The sequence below is a fragment of the Terrapene carolina genome, unplaced genomic scaffold, assembly GCF_002925995.2.
Source record: "Terrapene carolina triunguis isolate 2854851 unplaced genomic scaffold, T_m_triunguis-2.0 Scaffold97, whole genome shotgun sequence".
Lineage (NCBI taxonomy): Eukaryota > Metazoa > Chordata > Testudines > Emydidae > Terrapene > Terrapene triunguis.
In genome coordinates this window covers 5,012,493-5,038,426 of record NW_020664448.1, presented here as the reverse complement: position 1 = coordinate 5,038,426, position 25,934 = coordinate 5,012,493, and the positions used below count along the sequence as shown (strand labels likewise).

Sequence of the window (25,934 nt, the reverse complement as noted above, 5' to 3'; positions counted from 1 at the left end):
GGTTGCACCCCAGGGTGGCCCGTCCCAGGATGATCCCTGGATATTTACACCCTGGGGCATGCTTCAAGGCACAAGGCCAAGGGTGAGAGGTGCCCAGCTCGCACTGGAGTTTGTGGGAGTGGAGAATGGGCATTTACTGCTCACAGGGAATCAGGAGCCCCACTATGGGAATCTTTCCACTGGCTTTGCCTGTAGTTGAGTTGGGCACTATATCACTGGTTTACACCAGCACCCTGGTCAAATTTCAGCTTGCGTAATTAAAATTCTGCCTAAGTTTCTTCTGCAATCTCAACTGGATAATATATTCATCACTTCCTGGCCTAAACGATTGGGTAGGGTTGCTGTGGACTTACTGTTGCATGTCAGTAGCAGATGATGCCATTCCTATTTTATAGCCTATGCAACTCTGTATCTGTTTTATTAAGTTCCTGAAATGCCAGATCTTTTAGGACAATGTAAAATGTAAGATGGGGTCGGCAACCTGCGACACACAGCCCATCAGGGTAATCCGCTGGCCGGCTGCGAGACATTGACTGTCCACAGGCATGGCCCCCCCGCAGCTCCCAGTGGCCGCAGTTCGCCATTCCCAGCCAATGGGAGCTACGGGAAGCATGCTGAAGGTTGCCAGCCCCTGACGTAAGACATTCTATTTCATTATTAGCACACGGCTGAAAACACACTGTACTGTTTTTACCTGTTGAAGAAATGATAGTAAAAAGCTCCTTCAAGGATGGCAGAATGGAGGAAGTCTGAGCTCTCCAGATCTTCTGCAACAGTCCGCTCACTTTGTTCACATGGTCTAGAAACTCCATGATGTCATCTTCTCCTTCTGAGATGCACTGGAATTGCCCGATGCACCGTATCAGCTGCTGGCAAAACAAAATCTGGTGTTTGCCTGTGGGAACACATTGAGGATGCAGGGATAAGAGCTTACTGATCTTAGCGCACTGCTTGGGCCCAGGCCGCTCGCAGACTTTGCGGAGCACTTCAATCCTCAGCAGGCTGAAAATGTCACTAGCTGACGGGCTTTCCAAGACGAACTGCAGTCCCAGGTGGATATAATCTAATACGTAAGGGCTCCTTTTCCCCGCAGGCCCGTAACCTTCCTGGAGGAGACTCAGGAGGAATCGGACGTTGAAGAACTCCTCAAACTCCTCCGGGTGGTAGTGGCCATAAACTTCCAAAACTTCTTTGCCGATCTCTCTCTTAAACTTGGTGTCACCCATGAGGTAGAGCTTGGTGGAGAGTTCTAGCATGGACCAGCACTGCTCGCTGTCCATGGGCTGCTTTATTGCCTCGATGACGCGTCTCACGAGCCCTTGTTTCACGTTGTTGGGGTAGGAAGACATCATCACAGCTTCTAGTATCTTGTCCATTTCCGCTTTCAGACTCTGAAACAGTGTGAAACAGCAGCACGTTAGTCCAGTTTTACTTTACCACCCAAAGCTACTGAGCACCCATGGCTCCCGCCGGCTTCCGCAGGGATGGGGTTGGGCGCTCAGCACTTCTGAAAATCCAGCCACTTTTATTTAGGCGCCTAATTCTCGATTTCGGAGCAGCGTTGTCAGATTGTAAAATTTTAGCCTGTGTGCCTTCCCCGGCTCCCACTCCTCACCCTCCCATGTTATATAATATTACATTGAGAGAGTCCTATTAGAGGAGGAAACACCTTGATTGGTCCCTCTCCTAATATGCAGGGTGACAATCAAGCAATAAAGACACAACTTGGAGCTGATTCTGAGATACGGGGATGATCCTCAGATTAGACAGGGCCAAATTGTATCACTAGAGCAGGGCCATACAGCTGTCTTAATCAATTCCCTGGGGATTCCTCTGGCAGAGTGTAAAACTGGCTCTACGCTAAACCCTCCCCTGCTCCTGGTGTAAGGGGGTGTGGCTTGGGGGAAGGGGCGTGGTCGGAGCACCACTGCACTTCAGCAATCCCTGGGTGCTGTAACAGCCCCTTTGGGCTGTGGACAGTCAGCTGCAACTAAGAGCAGCCTTGAGGTGTTTCTTACCAGGAGCCAAGTTGGCCCCAAGATCAGGCAGCTGCAAAAGTGACCTGGGTCCTGCAGCAACCACAGCTCGACCAGATCCAAGAATTGGAGAGCTCTGCAAAGCTACCCTGCTGTCATCTGCATGACTATCGACATCTACTTCCTGGACAACACTGACGATCTCGTGTCATTTCTACCCCCTAGAGGTGCCCGGCTCTGGTCACTGTGCTGAAGTGTCTTTACTGTGGCTAAAGATATCCGTCGGTCTTTTTGTGTGTGTCAGATGATTAAATTGCCAGATATGTATTTTAAAGAGCAGCCTGGGATGACACAGGTGAAAACACTCCCAATTTTGGAGACACCCTTATACTCTTTTTTGAGTTCACACAGCCTCCCAGTCCCCGTAATTGGAGGCCATTTTCTATTCATGCCTGCAGACCTACTGTTCCAGATCATCATCGCAACCAACTTCCCTGCACAGCTTGCAGTGACTCACTCCCCATCTCCAGCTGTCAGCCTGGGAAAATCTCAGCACGAGACTGAGTGAGGGCCTGTTAGCTGCAGATCTGTCCCACGTGATTCTGCACCTGGCTCGGACTCTGCAATCTCATTTCCTCCCATTTGTTTTGTTAGGAGTAAAACCATAACAAATCCATGGCTACTTGTTGTCTCTGTGCCAGGCATTATGGTCACTCGGAACGTCACAGCAGGGAAAGAACCCAGATCTCCCTGCTCCGGAAGTATGGGCCTCTACCACCTGAACTAAGAGGAATCTTCTTTAGCTCTTTGCAGTACAGGGTCCGTGAGACACTGATAAACAGTTCCAATGGTAGCCAGTCCTGGGGCTTTGGTAGAGGCTGATGCACTGGGATGACTAGGGTTGCCAACTTTCTAATCGCACAAAACAGAACACCCTTACCCCGCCCCTGCCCTGCCCCTTCTCCAAAGCCCCACCCCTTCTCCAAGGCCCCACCCCTGCTTATTCCATCCCCCCTCCCTCTGTCGCTCACTCTCCCCTGACCCTCACTCACTCATTTTTACCAGGCTGGGGCAGAGGGTTGAGGTGCAGGGGGGATGAGGGCTCCAGCTGGGGGTGTGGGCTCTGGGGTGGGGCTAGAAATGAGGGATTCAGGGTGCAAGAGGGAAATCCGGGCTGGGGCAGAGGTGCAAGAGGGGGTACAGGCTGTGGGAGGGAGTTTGGGTGCGGGAGGGGACTCCAGGCTGGGGCAAGGGGTTGGGACGCAGGTGGAGATGAGGGGTGTGGGCTCAGGGTGGCGCTTCCCTCGGGGGGCTCCCCGGAAGTGGCAACATGTCCCTTGGCTCCTAGGCGTAGGGGTGGCCAGGCAGCTCTGCAAGGTGTGCACTGCTTCCGTGCACAGGCCCCACCCCCTAGCTCCCATTGGCTGTGGTTCCCAGCCAATGGGAGCTGCGGAGCCAGCGCATGGGGCAGGGGCAGCACATAGAGCCCCCTTGGCCGCCCCTGTGCCTAGGAGCTGCAGGGACATGTCGCCGCTTCTGGGAGCTGCCCAAAGCCAGGTAGGGAGTCTGCCAGCCCCACCAACTGGACTTTTAATGGCCTGGTCAGTGGTGCTGACCGGAGTTGCCAGGGTCCCTTTTCGACCGGGTGTGCCAGTCGATAACCGGACACCTGGCAACCCTAGGTATGACCCTCAGAAGAAATAGCACAGTGGCATCCATGCTGAGGATGTTAACCTGTCCCACGTGAGCTCAAGCATTTCAGGCACTGTTGGGGTACCCTGACGGGGGATACGGATGTTCAAGCCCTGCACTCTCACAACCACCCTCCTCCCATTGCGGGATATGTGCCACCCCCTACCAGCCATCTCCCGTGCCACCCACTGTTCTCCTGATCCTGTGGGGGAACGCAGCTATGGGTAATGCCTTCCATGGATCTCCAGCCCGGCCTCTTCCTCAGCACTCTGACCACGTGAGGAGCCTCCTCATTTGTGTCTCCTAGCTGGTACACCAGAGAGAGGTCACCAGCCCGGAGGAGCTACCAGGAGAGAGAGGCTGGTACCTCTGCTCCCAGGAGAGACTCCCTCCCTGCCCCCATCTAACAGATCAGCAGTTAATGATTTAGGAGGGTTAGTAAGTTCTTGCAGAGGGATGTGTGAAAACACTGACTTGCTGGGGTGGAGTGGCATGGAAGGAGACCTGCTCTGAAGCCTATGCTGGGCCTGCATTGATGTAGGGCCTGGAAAGTGAGGCCAAGATATTAGACTCTGATGTGCAGTGCAATGAGGAGAGAGTGACTCTGATGTTCTGGGTCTTGAACCCAGGTCCAGGAGTCGCCAGGCAGCTGCCACATCCAATGGCTACTGAAACTGAGTGGGCTAAGAAGCTACTAGAGCTATAACCTCAGCCATGGCACCACCCATGGGAGCTCTGACGGGAGGATCACCTGACTCCACTGATTGGTCCAACCTCGCTACTTAAGCCAGGAGGAGGAACCGGCCGTTTGTCTGAGCAACAAGGTGTTTGCCTGCTGTAGCTGCCTTGGACTCTGCTTGTGCCTGCCTCCTGCTCTGCTCCTGGCTCCTGTTCCCACCGGGCTCCTGCTCTGTGCTTGATCCTTGCCTCTCCTCCTGCCCTTACACCTCGCCTCCAATCCTCAATGATCAGTCCTGGCTCTCTGACCCCAGCCTCTGACTTCTGACCCTGACTCCAGCTTGGCCCTGGGCTCTGGCATTTGTCATCGGACCTAGGCTCTGATTCTCAGCTTCGATTCCTGGTTCTGACTCTGGCTTGACACCTGGCTCTGGTAATTGGCAGTTGACTCTGGGGCTGACCCTTGGCTTCATTCCCCAACCTGGCTGCCTGCTCTGCCCACTAGACCCAGGGCTGGCTTTACCATGAGGTGAACTGAGGCGGCCGCTTCAGGTGACAGACTGTGTGTGTGGGGGGGGGCGCACTAGGACCCAGAGTGTAGAAAATTGTGTCTGCTGCTGGTGCATATGTATTCTCTCTGCTCTAGATGCACAGAGATGGTGGAGTGCTGTGCTGGAGGAAGGAGGGGACAAGAGACATAACAGGCAGGCAGAAGAAAAGGGGAGAGGGAATAACAGAAAGCAGCAGGAGCTGCAGGGAGAGAGAGGAGGAGGAGCCTCTTATGTACCTCTCTAGCACTCCCAGGAGCCTGCACTGATTAACACCAGCTTCTCAGGGAGCTCCCTGTTTCCTGCTGCTTCCCTGAACCCACTTGAGGAGAACAGGCAGTCAACTGAAGTAGTAGGAGCCAGTTAGGCCTGTAAGATGCTGATATCTTCCCTCACTCAGGCCCTACTACCAGCCTGCTTATTTGTCCCCTTCAACTGAGTGTTGGGAGCCACTATAGCTGGCACAGAACAGCAGTCATGAGTGAAAGAAGAAAACGCCCCTCTGGGGCAGCATTCAGAAAAAGAAAGAAAGCAAAGGAAGCTTTTCTATCTAAGCAGGAAGGAGCTCTCCTGAGATACTTAGACACAAATGTTCACGGTGAGCCCTCCGGCCCCAGCGAGGATGTGAGTGGTGAGGAGATGCCTGATCTTCCAGTTAGTCAGAGTGCAGGTGACCTGGCAGCTACTGCAGCATCCATATCTCCATCTCAGATGGATGTAACCATGCACATTCCTGAAGAAAAGTGTAGATCAGAGAAGAGTGTGGTGGAGACGCAAGAAACAGCTGCTGCTGAGTTTAGTTCCTTAAGTCTAGATGATCCAGGATTGTGGACCCACTTGAGCAGTAGCCTGAGGGACTTCCTTGTACTGCATGGGCCACAGCAAGTGAAAAATTTCATGTTCCCCAAAGACAATGAAAATAGAAGTTTCCATCCAACACATTACTGACGTGAAATCCCCAATGGTGACAAAGTGGAGAGGCCATGGCTTATGTACTCAAAAACCCAGAATGCCGCATACTGTTTTTATTGCAAACTCTTCCAGTCGAATGTTCCAGCCACACTGGGTTCTACAGGAACAAAGGACTGGAAAAATCTGACTAGAAATCTGGCATGCCATGAGAAGGCAGCAAATCACCAGAGAGCATTCCATAGGTGGAAAGAGCTTGAGATGAGACTAAGGTTAAAGGCCACCATAGATGATCAGCGTCAAGAGAAGATTGCATCAGAGTCATGTATTTGTCCTTTGAATAAATGCAAGATAAAATACTTAGAGCCTGATCCTAAGAGGGGCTGAGTGCCATCAACTCCGGCTGGCTTCAATAGACCTTGAGAGTGCTTAACACTTTGCAAGAGGCACCGAGAGACCAACAGATGCATACACACCAAGACACTCCATGGTGGATTATGGGGTGGAGAGACTGGGCCAGATCCACTACTGGTGTAAACTGGCATAGCTGCATGGACGTTATACTGCTCCGTTTGATGCTCATTTTGTAAGTCCAAAAAAAGGGAGACGAGCAGTGAGGAGAGAGATGGATTTTAGTTGAATCCTCTATGTCTCTGCACACATGCAGGGAAACTCAGTTTGAAGAGCCCAGAGACATCCAGAGGAGGGGTGTGGTAGTTTCTGGACGTGCTCTGTAGCTGTCTCTGAAGCTAGGCAGAGGATTTCCATGGAGGGCAAGCAGTCTTGCAGTTTCTGCACATTTGATCAGAACTCGGGGGGGAGGGGCAGTTATAAATATGCGATTTGGAAACAACTCTGTGGATTCAGCCTCTAATCAACACAGGACCAACAGATGTCTCTGCTCAGATACTATGGTGGGGTGTCAGAGAGTGACCGGTCCCTTTAAAGGGAGGTGGGGCCAGCTCCACCCCTGGCATAATTAATTAGCTGCTTCCCAGCCTGAAAGGGCAGGACTATGGGGGCTCTGGTGATATATTAATAGCCAGCTGCACCTCATAAAAGGGCATCAGTCTGGTGTGGAAAATCCTGAATTGGGGCTGCAGGAGAATGGTGCTCCAGGGGGAACCAGTACTCTATACCTGAGTAGGGGAAAGCCCAGAAAGGGGCTGGGAACAGGGTGCAGAGGGTGGGTTGAACTTAAAGAAGCCCTGGAAGGGCAGAAGAACCCTTTTGTTTGTTGGGATTTTTAGTTGGACTTTTGCTATGCTAGAAAGGGTTAAATTGGACCAGAGGACTAAGCCATGGCACCATCTCCAACCTGTGTGGGGAGGGAAAATGGAGACAGGGAGTGCCTGCAGCACCATGGTTGGCCAGCAGGGGGTGCTACATGGCAGGTGTGCCCTATGACAGAGGGGCTAGATAGATATGGAGATATCCTATCTCCTAGAACTGGCTGGGAGGGACCTTGAAAGGTCATTGAGTCCAGCCCCCTGCCTTCACTAGCAGGACCGAGTACTGTTTTTGCCCCAGATCCCTCAGTGGCCCCCTCAAGGATTGAACTCACAACCCTGGGTTTAGTAGGCCAATGCTCAAACCACTGAGCTATCCCTCCCCCCTCTCTCATATAGATTAGATGGCTGCAACTTGGTACCTGGATAGAGAGGATTTCAGTCTCCTGGGCTGTCAGGGCAGCACCTGCCATGAACAAACTTACTTAGAAACACCCCCCTCCCCATCAATAATTTACCAGCCCCCTAACTGCAGAACAAGGTGTCTGAGGTTTTTGAGTTCAGCTCTGTTTACGTTTAGCTTCTTTGGCTTCCTCTCTCTCTACCTTCAATGTTTAGAGCCCTCTCTAGCTCTCGCTGGATTTACTCCCACTGACGTACAGCAGCCTATGATGGGATTCTGCCCAGCTCGTGTGGGTTCTCTGTTTTCCATAGTGCTGCCAGCCTGCCCAGCCTTTACTGGAAGAGAATAATGCAAATCCTGGCTGCTCATCAGGGAAACGCTGGGTTTTTGTGTTATACAGTCAAAGTGATAAGGGAGCCAGAGAGCCAGAGATGGAGACTGCCGAGTCAGGTGGAGTTTGCCGTTTGTCACTGCCTGAACTCACCATATATGGGATTAGAAGGGAGACCTGCTGAAAGAACAAGGATTTCACTGGAACAGTTCAGAACGTTAAAGTCAGATTTGTAGCCAGGCACTGGATGAAAACACGGAGCAGGAAAACCCATGAAAAATATTATTTAATCAAACAGATAGAAATAATTGTGTCTTTTAAGACAAATCTATTATAGTGCCTTGCTGCTACCTGTACAAACACAGTAAGAGCCAGTCCTCGACCTGCAGAGATAAGTCTAGACCAGTGGTTCCCAAACTTGTTCTGCCGCTTGTGCAGGGAAAGCCCCGGCGAGCCAGGCCGGTTTGTTTACCTGCCGCGTCCGCAGGTTCTGCTGATCATGGCTCCCAGTGGCCGCAGTTCGCTGCTCCAGGAACAAGTTTGGGAACCACTGGTCTAGACAGACAAGAAAGACACTGGGTGGGAGAAAGGAAGAATTATCCTCATTTCACAAATGAGGAACTGAGGCGTAGGGTAGATAAACTGACTTGCCCAAGGTTACAAAGCAAATCTGTAGCAGAGCTGGGAACAGAATCTAGATTGTTTGCATCCCAGCCCAGCCCACCCCTAACTGGAAGATCACTCCTCCTTTCAACTTTTACCCAGCACTGCAGATCTACATGACTAGATTACACAGCCGAGTTAAACCATTTTCTACTGGTCAAAGCACAGGTCTGGGAGTGAGGAGTGGAGGAGTCTGTTCCTGGTGCGGCCACAGCCTTCCTGTGTGACCCTGAGGAAGACACTTAACCTCTCTGTGCCTCAGTTTCCTCACTTGTAAAATGGGGATAATAATACCTACCTACCTCACAGGGCTATTGCAAGACTTAATTCATTAATGTTTGTAAAGCATTTAAGCTCCTAAAATGTATGATGCTATAACAGTGCAAAACATTAGTGGGAATGGCATAGAAATATACCAGAGAACAAAGGTTATCAAGAGAGGGGTCACGGCAAATTTTCTCAGAGGGTACGGTGAGCCTTCGAGTGAGTGGTGTTGCAACCTGGCACAGATATTTGCAGTGTCCTTCTCACTATTGGGGGGGGGGGGAAAGAGTGGGGTTCTCCAAGTTAAAAAAAAATCCTAAAGTGGTGTGTGATTCAAAAAAAGGTTGAGCACCTCTGCCATCGAAGACTAGAAGGCAGCACTGCAATGGCAGGGTTAGATGACGTAATAGGTCTTTTCCATCTCTAACTTTTATATATTGTACAGAAAAGGTGTCAGACTGTTTGAGCCAAGTGATCTTTTCTGGCCATATTATAGAATCAGATTAGAACTGCGGATTTTTTCTGGGCTACCCCGGTTTTTTCATAGATTTTTTCCAGTCAGAAGGGACCATTATGATCACCTAGTCTGACCTGCTGTATAACACAGTCCAGAGAATTCCACTCAGTAATTCCTGCATCAGCCTATATCTTGTGGTCGAGCTAGAGAATGTTTTCTCCTAAGAATAGAGCGACTGTTTACTAGTGGAAAAATTCCAAGCCAAAACACAAAGACACACACACACACAAAACCCTGTCTCCAGAATTCTTAACCAGCAAACTAACAACTAAACCATTCCACTTATCCAAATTATGACCTACCCCCATGACTGCACACACGCCAGGAAACATCTCCATGCTCATTCTGTTCCCTTCTGCTGGAAGCTGGCTGTTTTGCTCTGTGAAATCATACAAGGCGGTCCCAGCACGTACATGACTGCATCATTCCCAAATGTGCTTGGCCCTACAATGTGGCCACTGAGCCGTGATCCTGGCCTTTCTGTTTTGTGCTAGTTGCTTTTTATTGTCCTCTGCAAATTCACTGGATTATTTTCCCCTAGTGCACCAGTCCTGCTCTGCCACTAAGTCCATACTGTAAACAAGAGACAGTTAGCTGTTGCTCCTAGTTTAAATGCCTTCAGTGACTGAATCATGTCCATGGATCAAGCACACATTTGGTTTGTAGGAAATGGGGACAGGGTAGCAGTAAAAAATAAGAAACCCACAAGTGATGGTGTTTCAGCAGAAAGTATTACAATGAGAGGAAGAGGTGTAGAGACCAAGGGCTGGCTCTGATGACAGAACTGACCATCTCGTGGTAAGAGAGACTAAAAGCAGGGAGGAAGGATCATCCTGCTGCTAAACAGCCTATTTTAATTACACCGTCCTTCCTGTCCCCTGACTGTTTGTTTCATCCACCTGTCTACTCTTTAGACTATAAGCGCCCTGGAGTATTTCAGGAATGTACTCAAGGGCAAACTGAGTTTACGCACGTTTCAGCTGGGGAACATGGAGTTTAGTTAAGGTTAGTTTACTCACTTTTGTTTATCATTATCACCACTGGAGCATTTACTATATATTTGTATGGAGCCCAGCACAATGGGGCCCCAAATGGGTTGAAACCTCTATTGCAATATAAATTCTTATAAGCAATGAAGACAGCAACACTTGTCGTTAAGGTTGTCCAACACTTTCCATTCTAAGTCCCTGTTTTCAGTTGCTTATAAAACTTTGCCAAACTTTAACCATCTGGGCTGAAATTTTCCATGCCAGGAGTCTGCCTCACACTGAACAGTTCTGGAAAATTTCAGCTAAAACAGTTCTGCCATTCCTCAGAACAAGCTTAGTGGGAAATACTATAAGGAGTTTCCCTCCCCCCACCTAGGTTGCTGGTAGTGTGGTTGGAGAGATTGGCTGGTGGGAGCAGAGGATGGGGGGGAAGGGAGTAATGGATTGAAACAAAGTGTTCCTGTGGTAGGTGATGCTGCCGTTGGCCAGCTCTAGAAGAAGCTCTGGATGCATTAAAGTTTGTTTGATTTATCACTCACTGGAACCTGTGACAGCCAAAATAGTGGGCAACAGCAGAGGCTCCCAATTAGGTGCCTTCTGCCTCAATTTGTTGGCAAGAGGAGCTTAAAAATGCCCTTGAATAGTTTATATCTATCCGTGTATTACACCCAAAAAAAGCCTATGTTAAAAGTACATCCAGGCAGAAATGTCAAGCATTCAAAAGTTAGGAAATGCCAGAATTAAGGCTGCTTGTGCTACCTTAATTCGCCCCCCTCATGCATCTACTTTATGATAGTCTTTAATTACATGATCAGGCACTATTTGTCCCACAGGACCCCTGCTCCATTCAGTGCACAGAACGGACTTGCTCTGGGGAAGAATCAGGGTTATGTAGTGAAGGAGGCTGTTGTCTGCAAGGCCTCTGCCTCATTTGTTGCAGAATTTGGAAGGTGTGCAATGCAGTGAATGAGGGACAGGGCCTACAGGAACAGAAAGGGATGATCTCATAATTCAGGCCTGGTCTACACTACGAGTTTAGGTCGACTTTAGCAGCGTTAAATCGACTTAAGCCTGGACACGTTTACACTACGAAGCCCTTTCTGTCGACTTAAAGGGCCCTTTAAACCGGTTTCCTAACACCACCTCGACAAGGGGATTAGCGATAAAATCGACCTTAGGGGGTCGGAATTGGGCTAGTGTGGACGGAATTCGACATTACTGGCCTCCGGGAGCTATCCCACAGTGCTTCATTGTGACCGCTCTGGACAGCACTCTCATCTCAGATGCACTGGCCAGGTAGACAGGAAAAGCCCCGCGAACGTTTGAATTTCATTTCCTGTTTGCTCAGCGTGGAGAGCACAGGTGACCATGCAGAGCCCATCAGCACAGGTAACCGTGATGGAGTCCCAGTCCCAGTCCCAGGATCGCAGAAGAGCTCCAGCCTGGACCGAACGGGAGGTACAGGATCTGATCGCCATCTGGGGAGATGAAGCAGTGCTCGCCGAACTCCGAAACAGTAAAAGAAACGGCAAAACATTAGAAAAGATCTCCAAGGCCATGAAGGACAGAGGCCATAACAGGGACGCGCGGCAGTGCCGCGTGAAAATTAAGGAGCTAAGGCAAGCCTACCACAAAGTCAGAGACGCAAACGGAAGGTCCGGGGCAGAGCCGCAAACATGCCGCTACTACGCGGAGCTGCATGCCATTCTAGGGGGTGCAGCCACCACTAGCCCAAGCGTGTTCTATGAGTCCCTCTCTGCAAACGGGGAAGCGGGTTCGGCGGACGAGGAAGATGAGGATGGAGAGAACATAGATAGCTCACAGCAGCAAGGAAGCGGAGAAACCAGTTACCCCAACAGCCAGGATATGTTTGTCACCCTGGACCTGGAAACAGTAACCCCCGAACTGACCCAAGACCCTGAGGGCACACAGGGGACCTCTGGTGAGTGTACCTTTGTAAATATTACACATGGCTTAAAAACAAGCGTGTTTAATGATTAATGATTAATTTGCCCTGGCAATCGCGGCCAGTACAGCTACTGGAAAAGTCTGTTAACGTGTATGGGGATGGAGCGGAAATCCTCCAGGGACATCTCTAGAAAGCTCTCCTTCATGTAATCCCAAAGCCTTTGCAAAAGGTTTCTGGGGAGGGCTGCCTTATCCCGTCCGCCATGGTAGGACACTTTACCACGCCAGGCCAGTAGCACGTAGTCTGGAATCATTGCATAACAAAGCATGGCAGCGTATGGTCCCGGTGTTTGCTGGCATGCAGACAACATCCATTCCTTATCACTCTTTGTTATCCTCAGGAGAGTGATATCATTCACGGTCACCTGGTTAAAATGGGGCAATTTTATTAAGGGGACATTCAGAGGTGCCCCTTCCTGGTCTGCTGAACAGAAATATTCCCCGCTGTTAACCACGCGGTGGGGGGGAGGGTTGAAGTGACCATCCCAGAGAATTGGGTGTGAGGGGGAGGGGAGTTAGTTGGGTTTGTGCTGCATGTTAAACCTGAAATCGCAGCCCCTCCTTTTACATTGCAAACCCATTTTAAATGGCACGGGTGCTTGGTATGGGAAATGAGGGCAGAACTGTTTGAAACCATCCCCACATGTTAAGAAGGTTAAAAAAGCCCAAAGACTATATGTCTTACCATGGCTGCCTGCAAGCTGAAATCTGTGTCCTGGCACTGCGTGAGTGATCTCTCACACCAAACCAGGAGACTCTCAATATAAGAGGAAAAATGCGACCTTGTAACGAAAGCACATGTGCTGTGTGATGTTGTGAACAGCAAAATCTAACGTGAAAGAGTCTACCCATTGTTCTCTAAAATGTATCTTTTTTAACAACCTCTCCCTTCTCCACCAGCTGCAAATCTTACTCCTTCGCAGAGGCTAGTGAATATTCGAAGAAGGAAGCGAAGGACGCGTGACGAAATGTTTACTGAACTTCAGACTGCCTCCCACGCTGACAGAGCACAGCTGAATGCGTGGAGGCAGTCAATGACTGATTTTAAAAAAGCCCAATATGAGCGAGAGGAGAGGTGGCGTGCTGAATCGCGGGCTGAAGAGGAGAAGTTGCGTGCTGAAACGCGGGCTGAAGAGGAGAGGTGGCGTCAACTTGTAATCAGAAAGCAAGAGTCGATGCTCCGGCTGCTGGAGCATCAAAGTGATATGCTCCTGCGTATGGTTGAGCTGCAGGAAAGGCAGCAGGAGCAGAGACCGCCGCTACAGCCCCTCTGTAACCAGCAGCCATCCTCCCCAAGTCCCATTGCCTCCTCACCCAGACGCCCAAGAACACGGTGGGGGGGCCTTCGGCCACCCACTCACTCCACCCTAGATGATTTCCATAGCAATAAGTTTTAAAGTTTTAAATTGGAGTGTGTCCTTTTCCTTCCCTCCTCCCCCACCCATCCCGGGCTACCTTTCCAATTATCCCCCTAGTTGTGTGCTGAATTAATAAAGAATGCATGAATGTGAAGCAACAATGACTTTATTGCCTCTGCAAGTGGTGCTCGAAGGGGGGAGGGTAGTGGGGGAGGGTGGGGTGGTTGGTTTGCAGGGAAGTAGAGTTAACAGGGTGGTGGGGGAGGGGCAGAGGGTTCATCAAGGAGCAACAAACAGAAGTTTCACTCCGTAGCCTGGCCAGTCACAAAACTGGTTTTCAACGCTTCTCTGATGCGCACCGCGCCCTGCTGTGCTCCTCTAACCGCCCTGGTGTCTGGCTGCGCGTAATCAGCGGCCAGGCGATTTGCCTCAACCTCCCACCCCGCCATAAATGTCTCCCCCTTACTTTCACATATATTGTGGAGCGCACAGCAAGTAGCAATAACAATGGGGAGATTCTTTTCGTTAAGGTCTGAGCGAGTCAGTAAGCTGCGCCAGCGCGCTTTTAAACGGCCAAATGCACATTCCACCACCATTCGGCACTTGCTCAGCCTGTAGTTGAACAGGTCCTGACTGCTGTCCAGGCTGCCTGTGTATGGCTTCATGAGCCATGGCATTAAGGGGTAGGCTGGGTCCCCAAGGATCACGATAGGCATTTCAACATCCCCAACTGTTATTTTCTGGTCTGGGAAGAAAGTCCCTTCCTCCAGCTTTCGAAACAGAAGAGACTGCCTGAAGACGCGAGCATCATGTACTCTTCCCGGCCAGCCCACGTTGATGTCGGTGAAACGTCCCTTGTGATCCACCAGGGCTTGCAGCAGCATTGAAAAGTACCCCTTGCGGTTTATGTAGTCGGTGGCTTGGTGCGCCGGTGCCAAGATAGGGATATGGGTTCCGTCTATCGCCCCACCACAGTTTGGGAATCCCATTGCAGCAAAGCCATCCACTATGGTCTGCACGTTTCCCAGAGTCACTACCCTTGATATCACCAGGTCTCTCATTGCCCTGGCAACTTGGATCACAGCAGCCCCCACAGTAGATTTGCCCACTCCAAATTGATTCCCGACTGACCGGTAGCTGTCTGGCGTTGCAAGCTTCCACAGGGCTATCGCCACTCGCTTCTCCACTGTGAGGGCTGCTCTCATCCTGGTATTCTGGCGCTTCAGGGCAGGGGAAAGCAAGTCACAAAGTTCCATGAAAGTGCCCTTACGCATGCGAAAGTTTCGCAGCCACTGGGCATCGTCCCAGACCTGCAACACGATGCGGTCCCACCACTCTGTGCTTGTTTCCCGGGCCCAGAATCGGCGGTCCACGGCATGAACCTGCCCCAGTAACACCAAGATTTCCACATTGCTGGGGCCTGTGCCTTGTGAGAGGTCCATGTCAATTTCCTCATCACTATCGTCGCCGCGCTGCAATCGCCTCCTCCTCAGCTGGTCCTGGTTTGGCTTTGGCATGTCCAGGAGGCTCTGCATGTTTTCCAGGACAATGCGCGTGGTGTTCATAGTGCTCAGAATTGCCGCGGTGATCTGAGCGGGCTCCATGATCCCAGTGCTGGCTATGGCGTCTGGTCTGAAATGCTGTTGAATGCTGCCCTGAAGAACTGAATTATCTCCCTGCCTCTGCCACTGAGCACCTGTGTGATATTGGGCAAGTCACTTACACCAAACTTTTCCCAGGTGGTCACTAATAGTCTGTTCCTCATTTTCTGGGTGCCCAATTTGAGACCCCGGGTCTGATCTGTTGAAGCGCTGAGCCCTCACAGCTGCAACTGAAGTCAGTGGGAGCCATGCTTTGCACTTATAAAGGGCTGTATAATGCAATGTACTCAATGCCCCATGTGTACAGTGGGAATAACACTACACCAGGGGTTCTCAAGCTGGGAGTCAGGACCCCTCAGGGGGTCGCGAGGTTATTACATGGGGGGTAGCGAGCTGTCAGCCTCCAGCCCAAACCCCGCTTTGCCTCCAGCATTTATAATGGTGTTAAATAGATAAACAAGTATTTTTAATGTAAAAGGGGGGGGATCGCACTCAGAGACTTGCTGTGTGAAAGGAGTCACCAGTACAAAAGTTTGAGAACCACTGTGCGACACTCTGACCTCACTGGGGTTTTGTGAAGATAAAATTGTTAATGTGTGTGAAGCACTCAGATGCGACACTGATTAGTGCCACAGACAAGCCCATGAGAACATTAATAATTCTGTACTCAGTACAGAGTTTGGATGGTGTACAGCAAACAATGCCGGGGGCTACAAATTGGAGATTAAAATAAATAATAAACAGCTACTCATTCAGTGAGGACCATCCTTCTTGCGCAGTGAAAGAGGCCAGGTGATCATGTAATTAAAGCCTGTATCATAATGCATATGCTCAAGAGGTTGAAATAATATTGCACAGGCAACCTGAACTATGGCATTTCCTAACTTTTGAGTGCTTGACTTTGCAACCTCAACATTCTTTTAATGTAGATTTTTGATGTGATAAATGATAACGGTGGTTTTGATGGCCTGGAGTCCTGGGTTTCAGGCCCAGCTCTGCCACCAATTCACTGTATGAACTTAGGCAAGTCATTTTGGGAAAAACTAGTCACTGATTTTGAGTGTCTCAATTTTAGGATGTCCTGCTTCTGATACTTAGGGCCTGATTTTTCAGAGCACCATAAGGGTGCTCAGCGCCTCTGAAATGCAGGCTCAAGGGGTCTCAAGCTGAGTACTCAAAAAACAAGGTGCCCAAAGTCAGTGGCTAGACTTGAAAATGTGGCTCTCGAATTCTCTATACTCCCATTCCTGCTCAGTAATCTGGGAGTGGTAACAGAAGTATTGTGAGGATTAGTTTACTCATGCCCACAGAGAGCGTGGAGTTCCTGGGGTGGAAGGAAGATGCTACAGAGGTACAAAGTATTAATGATGATTAGAATAGGGGCCAGAGGTTCCCTTCCACTAGGTGGATCCAACATCAGGGAGAAAGGGCATGATGCAAGCTCTGCAGCAAAAGTCACATAAAAGTCACATGAAAGAGGAACTGCCGGTCTGCTCCCCAGGCGAGCGGCAATGTTCAAAGAGCAGAACAGGAGTGATGTGCATAGAGAATGTTCCATGGACAAGGTAGGCATGGTCTGCACAACATTTTCTGTGCCTCCTGCTCTCCCCAGAACTCACTGTACTAAAGCATGAAATACAGATTTATAGGATGTCTGCCCCACGTGGTTCTAAATTATGCCTCTGGCCATGCACACTATTTATGGTGGCATGATCAAAAGCCAAGAACGTCCATGAGTGCAGCCAAGCAGCAAGCAAGAATCAAAGAACCTCCCTTAGGCACCTTTGAAAATTCCAGACCTTGTATCTCTCCAGGCAACATGCTCCTGAAATGTTATTTAACTACGTATCTCCAAATCCAGATGATCGCAAGCCAAATTCTGCATATTATATGCAGCCCTTACTCAGGCACTCCTGGGAGGTGCCGAACACTGGACTCTCTCTGACATCAGTAGGAGTTGAGGGCACTCAGCACTATACAGCTTGGAGCCCTATGTTCCCATTTAGCCACACTGGGGTCTGTTGTACTCCCACATCTGCCCCCTTAAAAAAAAGATTGTTAAGGGGCATAGTTTAGGACCTAAGCATAGGGTTTATAGGAAACCTAATATGAATAGACATGTTTTCACCAACATTTAAAATATGTACTTTGTTTACCTTAAAATGTGTCTCTGCAGTGCTGGACACATACAAATACCTCTGCACTTTAATAATATGCCAGAACTAGAAAGTTAAATTGACTGTAAACAAAATAATGTAACTAACCAGCATCAACGGTGAATAGGAAGCTTGGATTCTGTGCCCACCCTCACCACCTCCTCCCCCCCGCAGCCCGGCTTTATTTTTAATAATCGAAGGTGATCTTTTTAACATAGGTAAGGGATTCTTTTCATATAGGATTTTTCACAATGGCAGTGTTTCTTTAACTGGGATTAATTTCAATTGAAGTCCCTCCGGCTGTTTTTAAATATATTCATCCCATCCCACACTTTCTAGCAGTAGATTTTCAATAAAGTTTCCTTAGACCATTTTGCAGTGTTTCAGTGTCAGCTCTCCTATTTCAAATCTAACAAGGCTATGACTAGGGTTGCCAGGTGTCTGCTCCCCCAGCCGGAGCCCTCACACCCTCCTGCACACCAATCCCCTGCCTGGCGACTGCGACCAATGGGAGCTGCAGGGGCGGCGCCTGCGGGCATGGGCAGTGCACAGAGCCTCCTGGCCACCCCTCTGCCTTGGAGCCGCAGGGACATGTCGTCGCTTCCCGGGAGCCACTTCAGGTCAGCGCTGCCCAGAGCCTGCACCCCGAACCCTCTCCCATGTTCCAACCCTCTGCCCCAGCTCGGAACCCCTTCCCGCATCCAAAGTCCCTCCAGGAGCTTGCACTTGCACCCTCTCCCACACCGCAACCCCCTACCCCATCACGGAGCCCCCTCCTGAACCCCAAACCCCTCATCCCCATCCCAGAGGCCACACCCCCAGCCGGAGCCCTCCCACACACCAACCCCCTGCCCCAACCCTGAACCCCCTCCCACACCCTGAACCCCTAATTTCTGGCCCCAGCCCAGAGCCTGTACCCCCTCCCACACCCGAACCCCCTGCCTCAGCCCGGACCCCCCTCCCACACTCCGAACCCCTTGGCCAAGCCCCCAGCCTGGAGCCCCCTCCTGCACCCCAAACCTCTCATCCCCAGCCCCACCCCAGAGCCCGCACCCCCAGCTGGAGCCCTCACCCCCTCCCGCACACCAACTCCCTGCTCCAGTCCGGTGAAAATGAATGAATGAGCGAGTGACGGAGGGAGGGGGGATGGAGTGAACGGGGTGGGGCTTTTGAGAAGGGGCGGAGCAGGGGGCAGGGCAAGGGTGTTCGGTTTTCTGCAATTAGAAAGTTGGCAACCCTAGTTATGACAAGTAGATCTTAGATGTTCCTCAAGTTTAAAAAAAATTGTATTGTAGTTAGCACATTTTCTAGGAAGGAATCCAGAATAACTTTAGACTGTGTGATCTGTCTGACAAACTACACCAGGCCCTCGCTAGAACGTGGGGTTTTGGATCCATGCGCAGTCCCACGTTAACACGGGGACCGCGTTACCATGGATTCCAATCAAAGTAGTTAAATTTGGGATCCATGCGCGGTCCCGCACTATAAGCGAATTTGCGCTATATAGACGCGCGTTCTAGCGAGGGTCCGCTGTATACCAAAAAGACAAAAAAAACCAAAACACTAAAACCCCACATATCCTGATGATCAAAGTGTTTTCCTGCTTACATATGTCACATATAAAAAAAAAGTCCTGCCGTTACAGACGTCAGGGATTTTAGAGAAGTAGATCAGAAGCCAAGAATCACCCAACTACCTTGTCTTGTCCTTAACTTCAAACTGTCTCTGCTATGTCAACCTAGATGTTACTGTTATTCTTGCTGCATACTCAATATAACTGGGCAATTACACCTTAATCCTGCAAGCTGCTGAAATGCTCCTGTGAGGTGCTAAGTTCCCTCAACACCCATTGAGGTCAGGGGGAATTGAGAGAGTATAGTACCTCAATGGAGTACTCAGCACTTTGCAGGATTGAGCCCTCACTGCTCACACTCTGACGTTCCAGGAGCATCCGAGTAATCAAGTTTGTGCTGATGAATGTTGGCAGGAGGTGTATTTCAAAGTCACATGCAAAGGGAATTTTAAATTTCGACCAGGATGCTTACATGCTCATCCAATCAGGGAAGAGAAACAGTAGCATGTGATTTACCTCACCGATCACATCTAACCAATCCAGCTTGACTAGTGTGTATCAGATAGTCACAGAGAACTGTTCCTATCAAGTCGCAGAATTGAAAAAGAAAATTCACAGAATCTGCAATAGATTTGAGGAAGTCTCAGTTTGCCTACAGAGGCTAAATACCATCACCATGGTTTCATCCCTCACCAATATGTCCACATCTCCTCCTATTTTAAGTTTACCTGTCTTTTATCTCTTGTATTTTACAGACCCATCTATCATCTTAGGTTAAGAGGGGCTTGGTTATTCCATTAAAATCACAATAGTTATGGCACACATGTAAAATAATTCCAGGTCAGCAATCTGCATATGCCCCAAAGCATAATTGATACAATTGCTCTTTATCCTTCTATTCTTTTATTTTTATTTTTACATTCAATTTCTTATAACAGCCTAAGGTGTTAAACCAGGGATCCGCAACCTTTGGCACGCAGTCCGCCAGGGTAAGCACCCTGGTGGGCCAGGCCAGTTTGTTTACCTGCCGCATTCGCAAGTTCAGCCGATCGCGGCTCCCACTGGCCACGGTTCGCCACTCCAGGCCAATGGGGGTGGCAGGAAGCGACGGCCAGCACATCCCTCAGCCCGCGCCGCTTCCTGCAGCCCCCATTGGCCTGGAGCAGCGAACCGCGGCCAGTGGGAGCCGCGATCGGCCGAACCTGTGGAAGCGGCAGGTAAACAAACCGGCCCAGCCCGCTAGGGGCTTTCCCTGGCGGGCCGCATGCCAAAGGTTGCCGATCCCTGTGTTAAACCATATTATTTACGTTGCAGGAGCACCTGGAAGCCCTAATTGAGATCATGGCCCCATTGTGCTAGGAACTGTTTACACACATAGGAAAAGAAAGTCTCTGCCCCGAAGAACTTGTACTCTAAATGGACAAAACAGACAACAGAAATATCATTATCCCTATTATACAAATAGGAAACAGCAAGATGAAACAGCCTAGGGAGGTTGTGGAATCTCCATCTCTGGAGATATTTAAGAGTAGGTTAGATAAATGTCTATCAGGGATGGTCTAGACAGTATTTGGTCCTGCCATGCGGGCAGGGGACTGGACTCGATGACCTCTCGAGGTCCCTTCCAGTCCTAGAATCTATGAATCTATGAATCTATGAAGTGATTGGCCCTGGTCACACAGAGAGTCTGCAGCAGAATCAGAACTGACTCCAGATCTTTTGAGTTTCAAGCCAGTGCCTTTAACCTAAGACCCATCAGAATGGATTGATTTTAATCAAAGTGATTTAAATCAGCAAGCAGGAAACCTTGATTTAAATCATGAATTTTAATTATATGTTGCAGGTGTACTTTAGCCTAGCAAAACGAAGGCTGACTGGGGGTATGAATGCTCTCTATATCAGGGAATAAACATCAAGGAGGTTGATTCTCTCTAGCTTATAACCATTAAAACATGTTGAATTGCAACTAAATGTAGCCTTTACACTAAATTTGGTGCTTCTTTTTTGCTAGCCAGGAGGATACACTATATCGGTACATTTATTTAAGCAATTTTTTAATATTTACATTTTTATTATGTTAGGAAATGGTGAATGATGCATTTCTTATTTACTAAATGATTCATTTTTTACTTTCAGTCTGTCAAGTGCTACTTGGATAGAAATTCAAATTCAATTAAAAATGCACAAAAACAGCTGTAACGCTGTATGGACTATGCGTCACCATTTATAATGTTATGGATAACCATATTACAAAATTGCAATGAGTCACACAAGATATGCCATGTAAGGTATCAATGGAAAAGTTATGATTTGCTAAATATGATAAGCTTATTTAAATGTATGTATCATCTTTTTATTGTGAGTTATAAATATGTGTGATATATTGATATCTCAAACTTGTGCTGTGAATCTGGGTGACACCCCCAGACAGACTGGCATCAGCACTATCCAGCCTGCTTCATGGCCCATCAATAGGGTCTTACCAAATTCACGGTCCATTTTGGTAAATTTCACCATCATAAGATTTTAAAATCTTAAATTTCATGATGTTGTAACCGTGCGGGTCCCTATCCAAAAGTGGGTTGTCGGGGGTGGTCGCAAGGCTACTGTAGAGGGGATGCAGTATTGCCACCCTTCTGCGCTGCTGTTACCGGTGGCACTGCCTTCAGAGCTGGGCTCCCAACCAGCAGCTGCAGAGCTTCCTGCAGCCGGGGGAGGTTCCCAGAGGTGGGTCTGACCTGGCCCTGGGAGTGGCCCTTGCAGAAAAAGAGGAAATCCCATCCCTCCCCAGCCCAGCCGGAACTAGCAGCTGGAGCCCGGCGCCAGTTAGGAGCCCTTGGCTGGGGTGTCCCAGCTCTGCCCCTCCCCAGCTCTGGGCCCAGCACTTGGAGGTTAAAGGGGCCTTGGGCTGGCTGGGGGGGCGGGGGTGTGACCACAGTGCCCTGAGTGGTTGCCCACATCACCCACCATTAAGGCCGGCCCTTCTCCCTGCAAAATGTGACGACACGCCCCCATGCCATGCCACCCTCACTTCTGTGCTGCTGCTGGCGGTGACACTGGGTGCCCAGCCAGCAGCCGCAGCTTTCCACTCTCTGCCCATCCAGCTCTGAAGGTAGCACAGATGTAAGGATGGCAATACCTTGACCCCCCCATTACAATAGCCAGTTTTCATGGGGGAGAGCAGATTTCACAGGGGAGACTAGAGTTCACAGTCCGTGATGCGTTTTTCACAGCCATTAATTTGGTAGGGTCCTACCCATCAAGGGCAATCAGCTGTACAATGAAAGGATTGAGAGAAGCCACAGGCCAGGGTGGATAAAAATCAATGATTTTTTTTTTTAAATCAGATTTTTTTGATAAAATGCTTTTTGAGGAAAAAACCTATCTAAAGATAGTTTTAATTAAGATACATTATAGCTCAAAGATATCTCATCATGGAATAGGGATTATAAATTCTAATTCAATAGTATGAGACAATATATTCATGTAATGTTTAAGAAAAGTTTTGTAAATAAGTTCCAATAGTTCATGGATTAGGGACCCAATTTTATGGGATTTCCGGGGCTTCTGTATAGATTATTTAGGTTAATCTTTCTATCTACCCAATGGGACTCAGTGCTCAGTCTAGAAGATACTATCAGAGATGCTTAGTTTTGCAGTTCTCAAACTGTGGATTTGTGTCTCCAGAGATAACATGCTTGTTAACAGCAAAAATGTTTTTAAAAAAATAAATAATATATAGAGGTGAGAAATAACAGACCTCAACCCTATTGTCCCTCTGCAAATTTGTGTACACAGAGTCAATCCCTTACCTCTCTCTAAAGTGCAAAGTTTCTAAAAGTTCAATGAATAAAAGATTGTTGGGGATGGAATAGATCTGGACAAGGAAAAGAAGTCTGGAGATAAATGTGAGAAGGGAGGGACAGGCAGTAGAAACAAAAGTGAAACTGTTTGAGCAGCATTAGGGCTACCATACGTCTGGATTTCCCCGGACATGTCCGGCTTTTTGCTCTTTAAATAGCCGTCCGGGGGGATTTCTAAAAATCTAAAAATGTTCGGGATTTCCCCCCGGTCGGCTATTTATCGACCGAAAAGCGGCTGACAGGGCGGCCGAGCGCCGCTCGCATTGGGGCCTCGGCAGCCAAAGCCCCTTTCCGGCTCCCCCCATCCCCTCCAGCCTTAGCACGCCGCCCAGCAGCGCTGGGGGGCGGGGCTGTGCGCCTGTGAGGGAACGCGGCAGCGGGGCTGGCAGCGGCGGCCAGAGCCCCTCCCCCACTTCCCCCCTCCTCCACAGCCTCAGCACGCTGCTCGGCAGCGCTCGGGCAGGGCGGGGCGCTCCTTGGGGCGCGGAGCCAGAGACACCTGCCGAGCGGCACGGTAAGGGGGCCAGGGAGCTGGAGAAGGGGGGCAGTCAGGGGACAGGGAGCGGGGGGTTGGATGGGTTGGGAGTTCGGGCAGGGGCTGTCAGGGGGGCAGAGGTGTGGAGAGGGGTTGGGACAGTCAGGGACAGGGAGCAGGGGGGGTTAGATGGGTCGGGGGTCCTGGGGGGGCTGTCAGGGAGGCAGAGGTGTGGAGAGGGGTTGGGACAATCAGGGACGGAGCAGGGGGGGTTAGATGGGTCGGGGGTTCTGGGGGGGCTGTCAGGGGGGCAGAGGTGTGGAGAGGGGTTGGGACAATCAGGGAGGAGCAGGGGGGGTTAGATGGGTTGGGGGTTCTGGGGGGGCTGTCAGGGGGCGGGAAGTGGGAGGGAGTGCTTAGGGGGCGGGGCTACCCCCCAATGGAGTGTCCTCTTTTTTGAAAGTTCAGATATGGTAACCCTAAGCAGCATATTCCAGAAGTCTTTCTGAGTGTAGCCTTCATTGATTTGAGATCTATCATACCATTCTCTCACTAGAAGGGAAAACCTATAATGGCAGCAGGCCATAAAAGAGACCCAGTTTGGGAATATTTTAATGAAGTTCCTCTACCTGTGGGTAAGACAGGCATGCGTGCAAAATGCAAACAGTGCAACAAAGAAATACAAGGCCTGGTTGCCTGAATGAAACAACATCGGGAGAAGTGTTCCTTCTCAGGAGGAAGCTGCATTGAAGATTATGAAAGGAACATGTCTGAACATGCAGGATCTTCCGGTTGGTAAACTTTTTTATTTCATACTTCTTTCTTAAGGACTGCCTGTCTTCCTTCTGGACTATTCTTGAATTCTCATGTTTGAGCAAAAAATATAGTTGTTACTCTATGGTACTATCATTTTAGATGCAGTTGTGATCAAAAATAAATAGCTGAAATAGGCAGATCTTCCTTCTACAATTTCACCTTTAAAGTAGTACTGAGTGTCAGCAAATGCAATGAGTAAATGAGCAGTATGGTAATAATAATTAAATAACTGCATCGACTTATTTTGTTTAGGAGAATCTGTCCTCAACATACAGGATTCTGAAGACTATCCACCTTCAAGATCACCATCATTTTCTGTAGTTTCAGAGTTATGTGCCAATGATAGTGTTTCAGTCACATCATGTATGTCACATAGCCACAGTATATCACCTGTAGCAAAAAGGGGGGGAAAATCTCCATCATCCAGAAACAACTATAGATAAGTTTGTTATAAGAACCAGCAGATTACAAAGAGAGGCAATTGATGAAAAAATTGCCCAGTATGTTTATGCAACAAACTCTCCTTTCTGTATGATTGAGAACCCACACTTCATTAACATGGTTTAGTCATTAAGACCAGGATACAGTCTACCCAACAGAGCAGATATCCTAGGCAAATTGCTGGATAAAGTGTATGTAAGAGAAATTGAACAGTGTGCAAAAGGTCTAGAGAGTGAAATTGTTAACCTGAGTCTTGGTGGGTGGAGCAATGTCCACAATGATCTTGTTGTATGTGCTTTTGTGACAACAGAAGAAAGGAATGTCTTCCTTACAGAAACAACTGATACATCAGGAAATACACACACAGCAGAATACTTACAAGAAGTAGCAGTAAAAGCTATAACAAACTGTGAAAAAAAATTCAAATGGCTAGTACGCAGCTTGGTCACAGACAATGCTGCAAATGCATCCAAGGTGGGAAGAAATTATTTAGAAGAGAGCAAAGAGAGTCCCAAGCTAATAACATACGGTTGCAGTGCTCATTTGATGCACCTCCTAGACAAAGACTTCAGTGTTCCAGAAATAACGGCTAATGTGCTTGTGTAGCGGGGTGGACACCCGCTCCTGCCTGGAAGAGCTTGAAAGCAGCCCTGGAGAGGGCTGCAGCTCTAAAAGCTGGGCTGATTGGGGAAACAGCCGCAGCTGGGCCACACCCCAATCAAGCCACAACTGGCCTATATAAAAAGGCTGGGAGCCAGGAGCTCAGTCTCCCTCTGCCTGTAGAGGGAGAAGGGCCTGGCTGCAGGGAGCTAGAGACAGGGTACCTGAGTGGAGCAGGGCTGGGGAAAGGCAGAGGAGCTGGGGAGCTCCAGCCTGGAAAGCCCCAGGCTGCAGCCTAGCATAAGGCCAACAGGTACTGGGGGTTGCAGAGGGCAGCCCAGGGGTAGGCCAAGGCAGCAGGTCCAAACCCAACCTTGCCAGTGATGAGTAGGCTGATACTGCAGTCTGCCCCAGGGCGTGGGGCTAGACTATGACTGGCAGTAGCCTTATACTGAAGCGAGGTGGGGATAGTGGATGGGGGTTCCCCGGGAAGGGGAGATCCTGAGAGAAAGAGGTTACTGCCAGGGGGCAGCACCCGCAGCTAACAGGGCATTGGAGTCCAGGGAGGGACACGGGGACCAATTGGAAGTGGGACACCAGCCTGCAGAGGGCGCTCCGGCCTGGAAATCGAGCTAATTCCCTGAGAGACCAGCAGGAGGTGCCGCAGTGGTGAGTCCCGCGCCTTTACAGGTTGACTAACTTAATTGCCTTCTATGACGAGATAACTGGCTCTATGGATGAGGGGAAAGCAGTGGATGTGTTATTCCTTGACTTTAGCAAAGCTTTTGATTCGGTCTCCCACAGTATTCTTGCCGGCAAGTTAAAAAAGTATGGGCTGGATAAATGGACTATAAGGTGGATAGAAAGCTGGCTAGATCATCGGG

General features: G+C 49.5%; 1 protein-coding gene across 1 annotated transcript in view; it reads right to left on the bottom strand.

Moving 5' to 3' along the window:
- The window catches only part of USP35 (ubiquitin specific peptidase 35), a 33,394-nt gene extending 32,018 nt beyond the window's left edge, over positions 1 to 1,376 (bottom strand). Inside the window, exon 1 of the mRNA XM_024200640.2 lies at positions 695 to 1,376. Within this exon, the coding sequence (XP_024056408.2) occupies positions 695 to 1,376 (682 nt within the window). The remainder of the gene's footprint in view (positions 1 to 694) is intronic.
- Between the last annotated feature and the right edge of the window lie 24,558 nt (positions 1,377 to 25,934).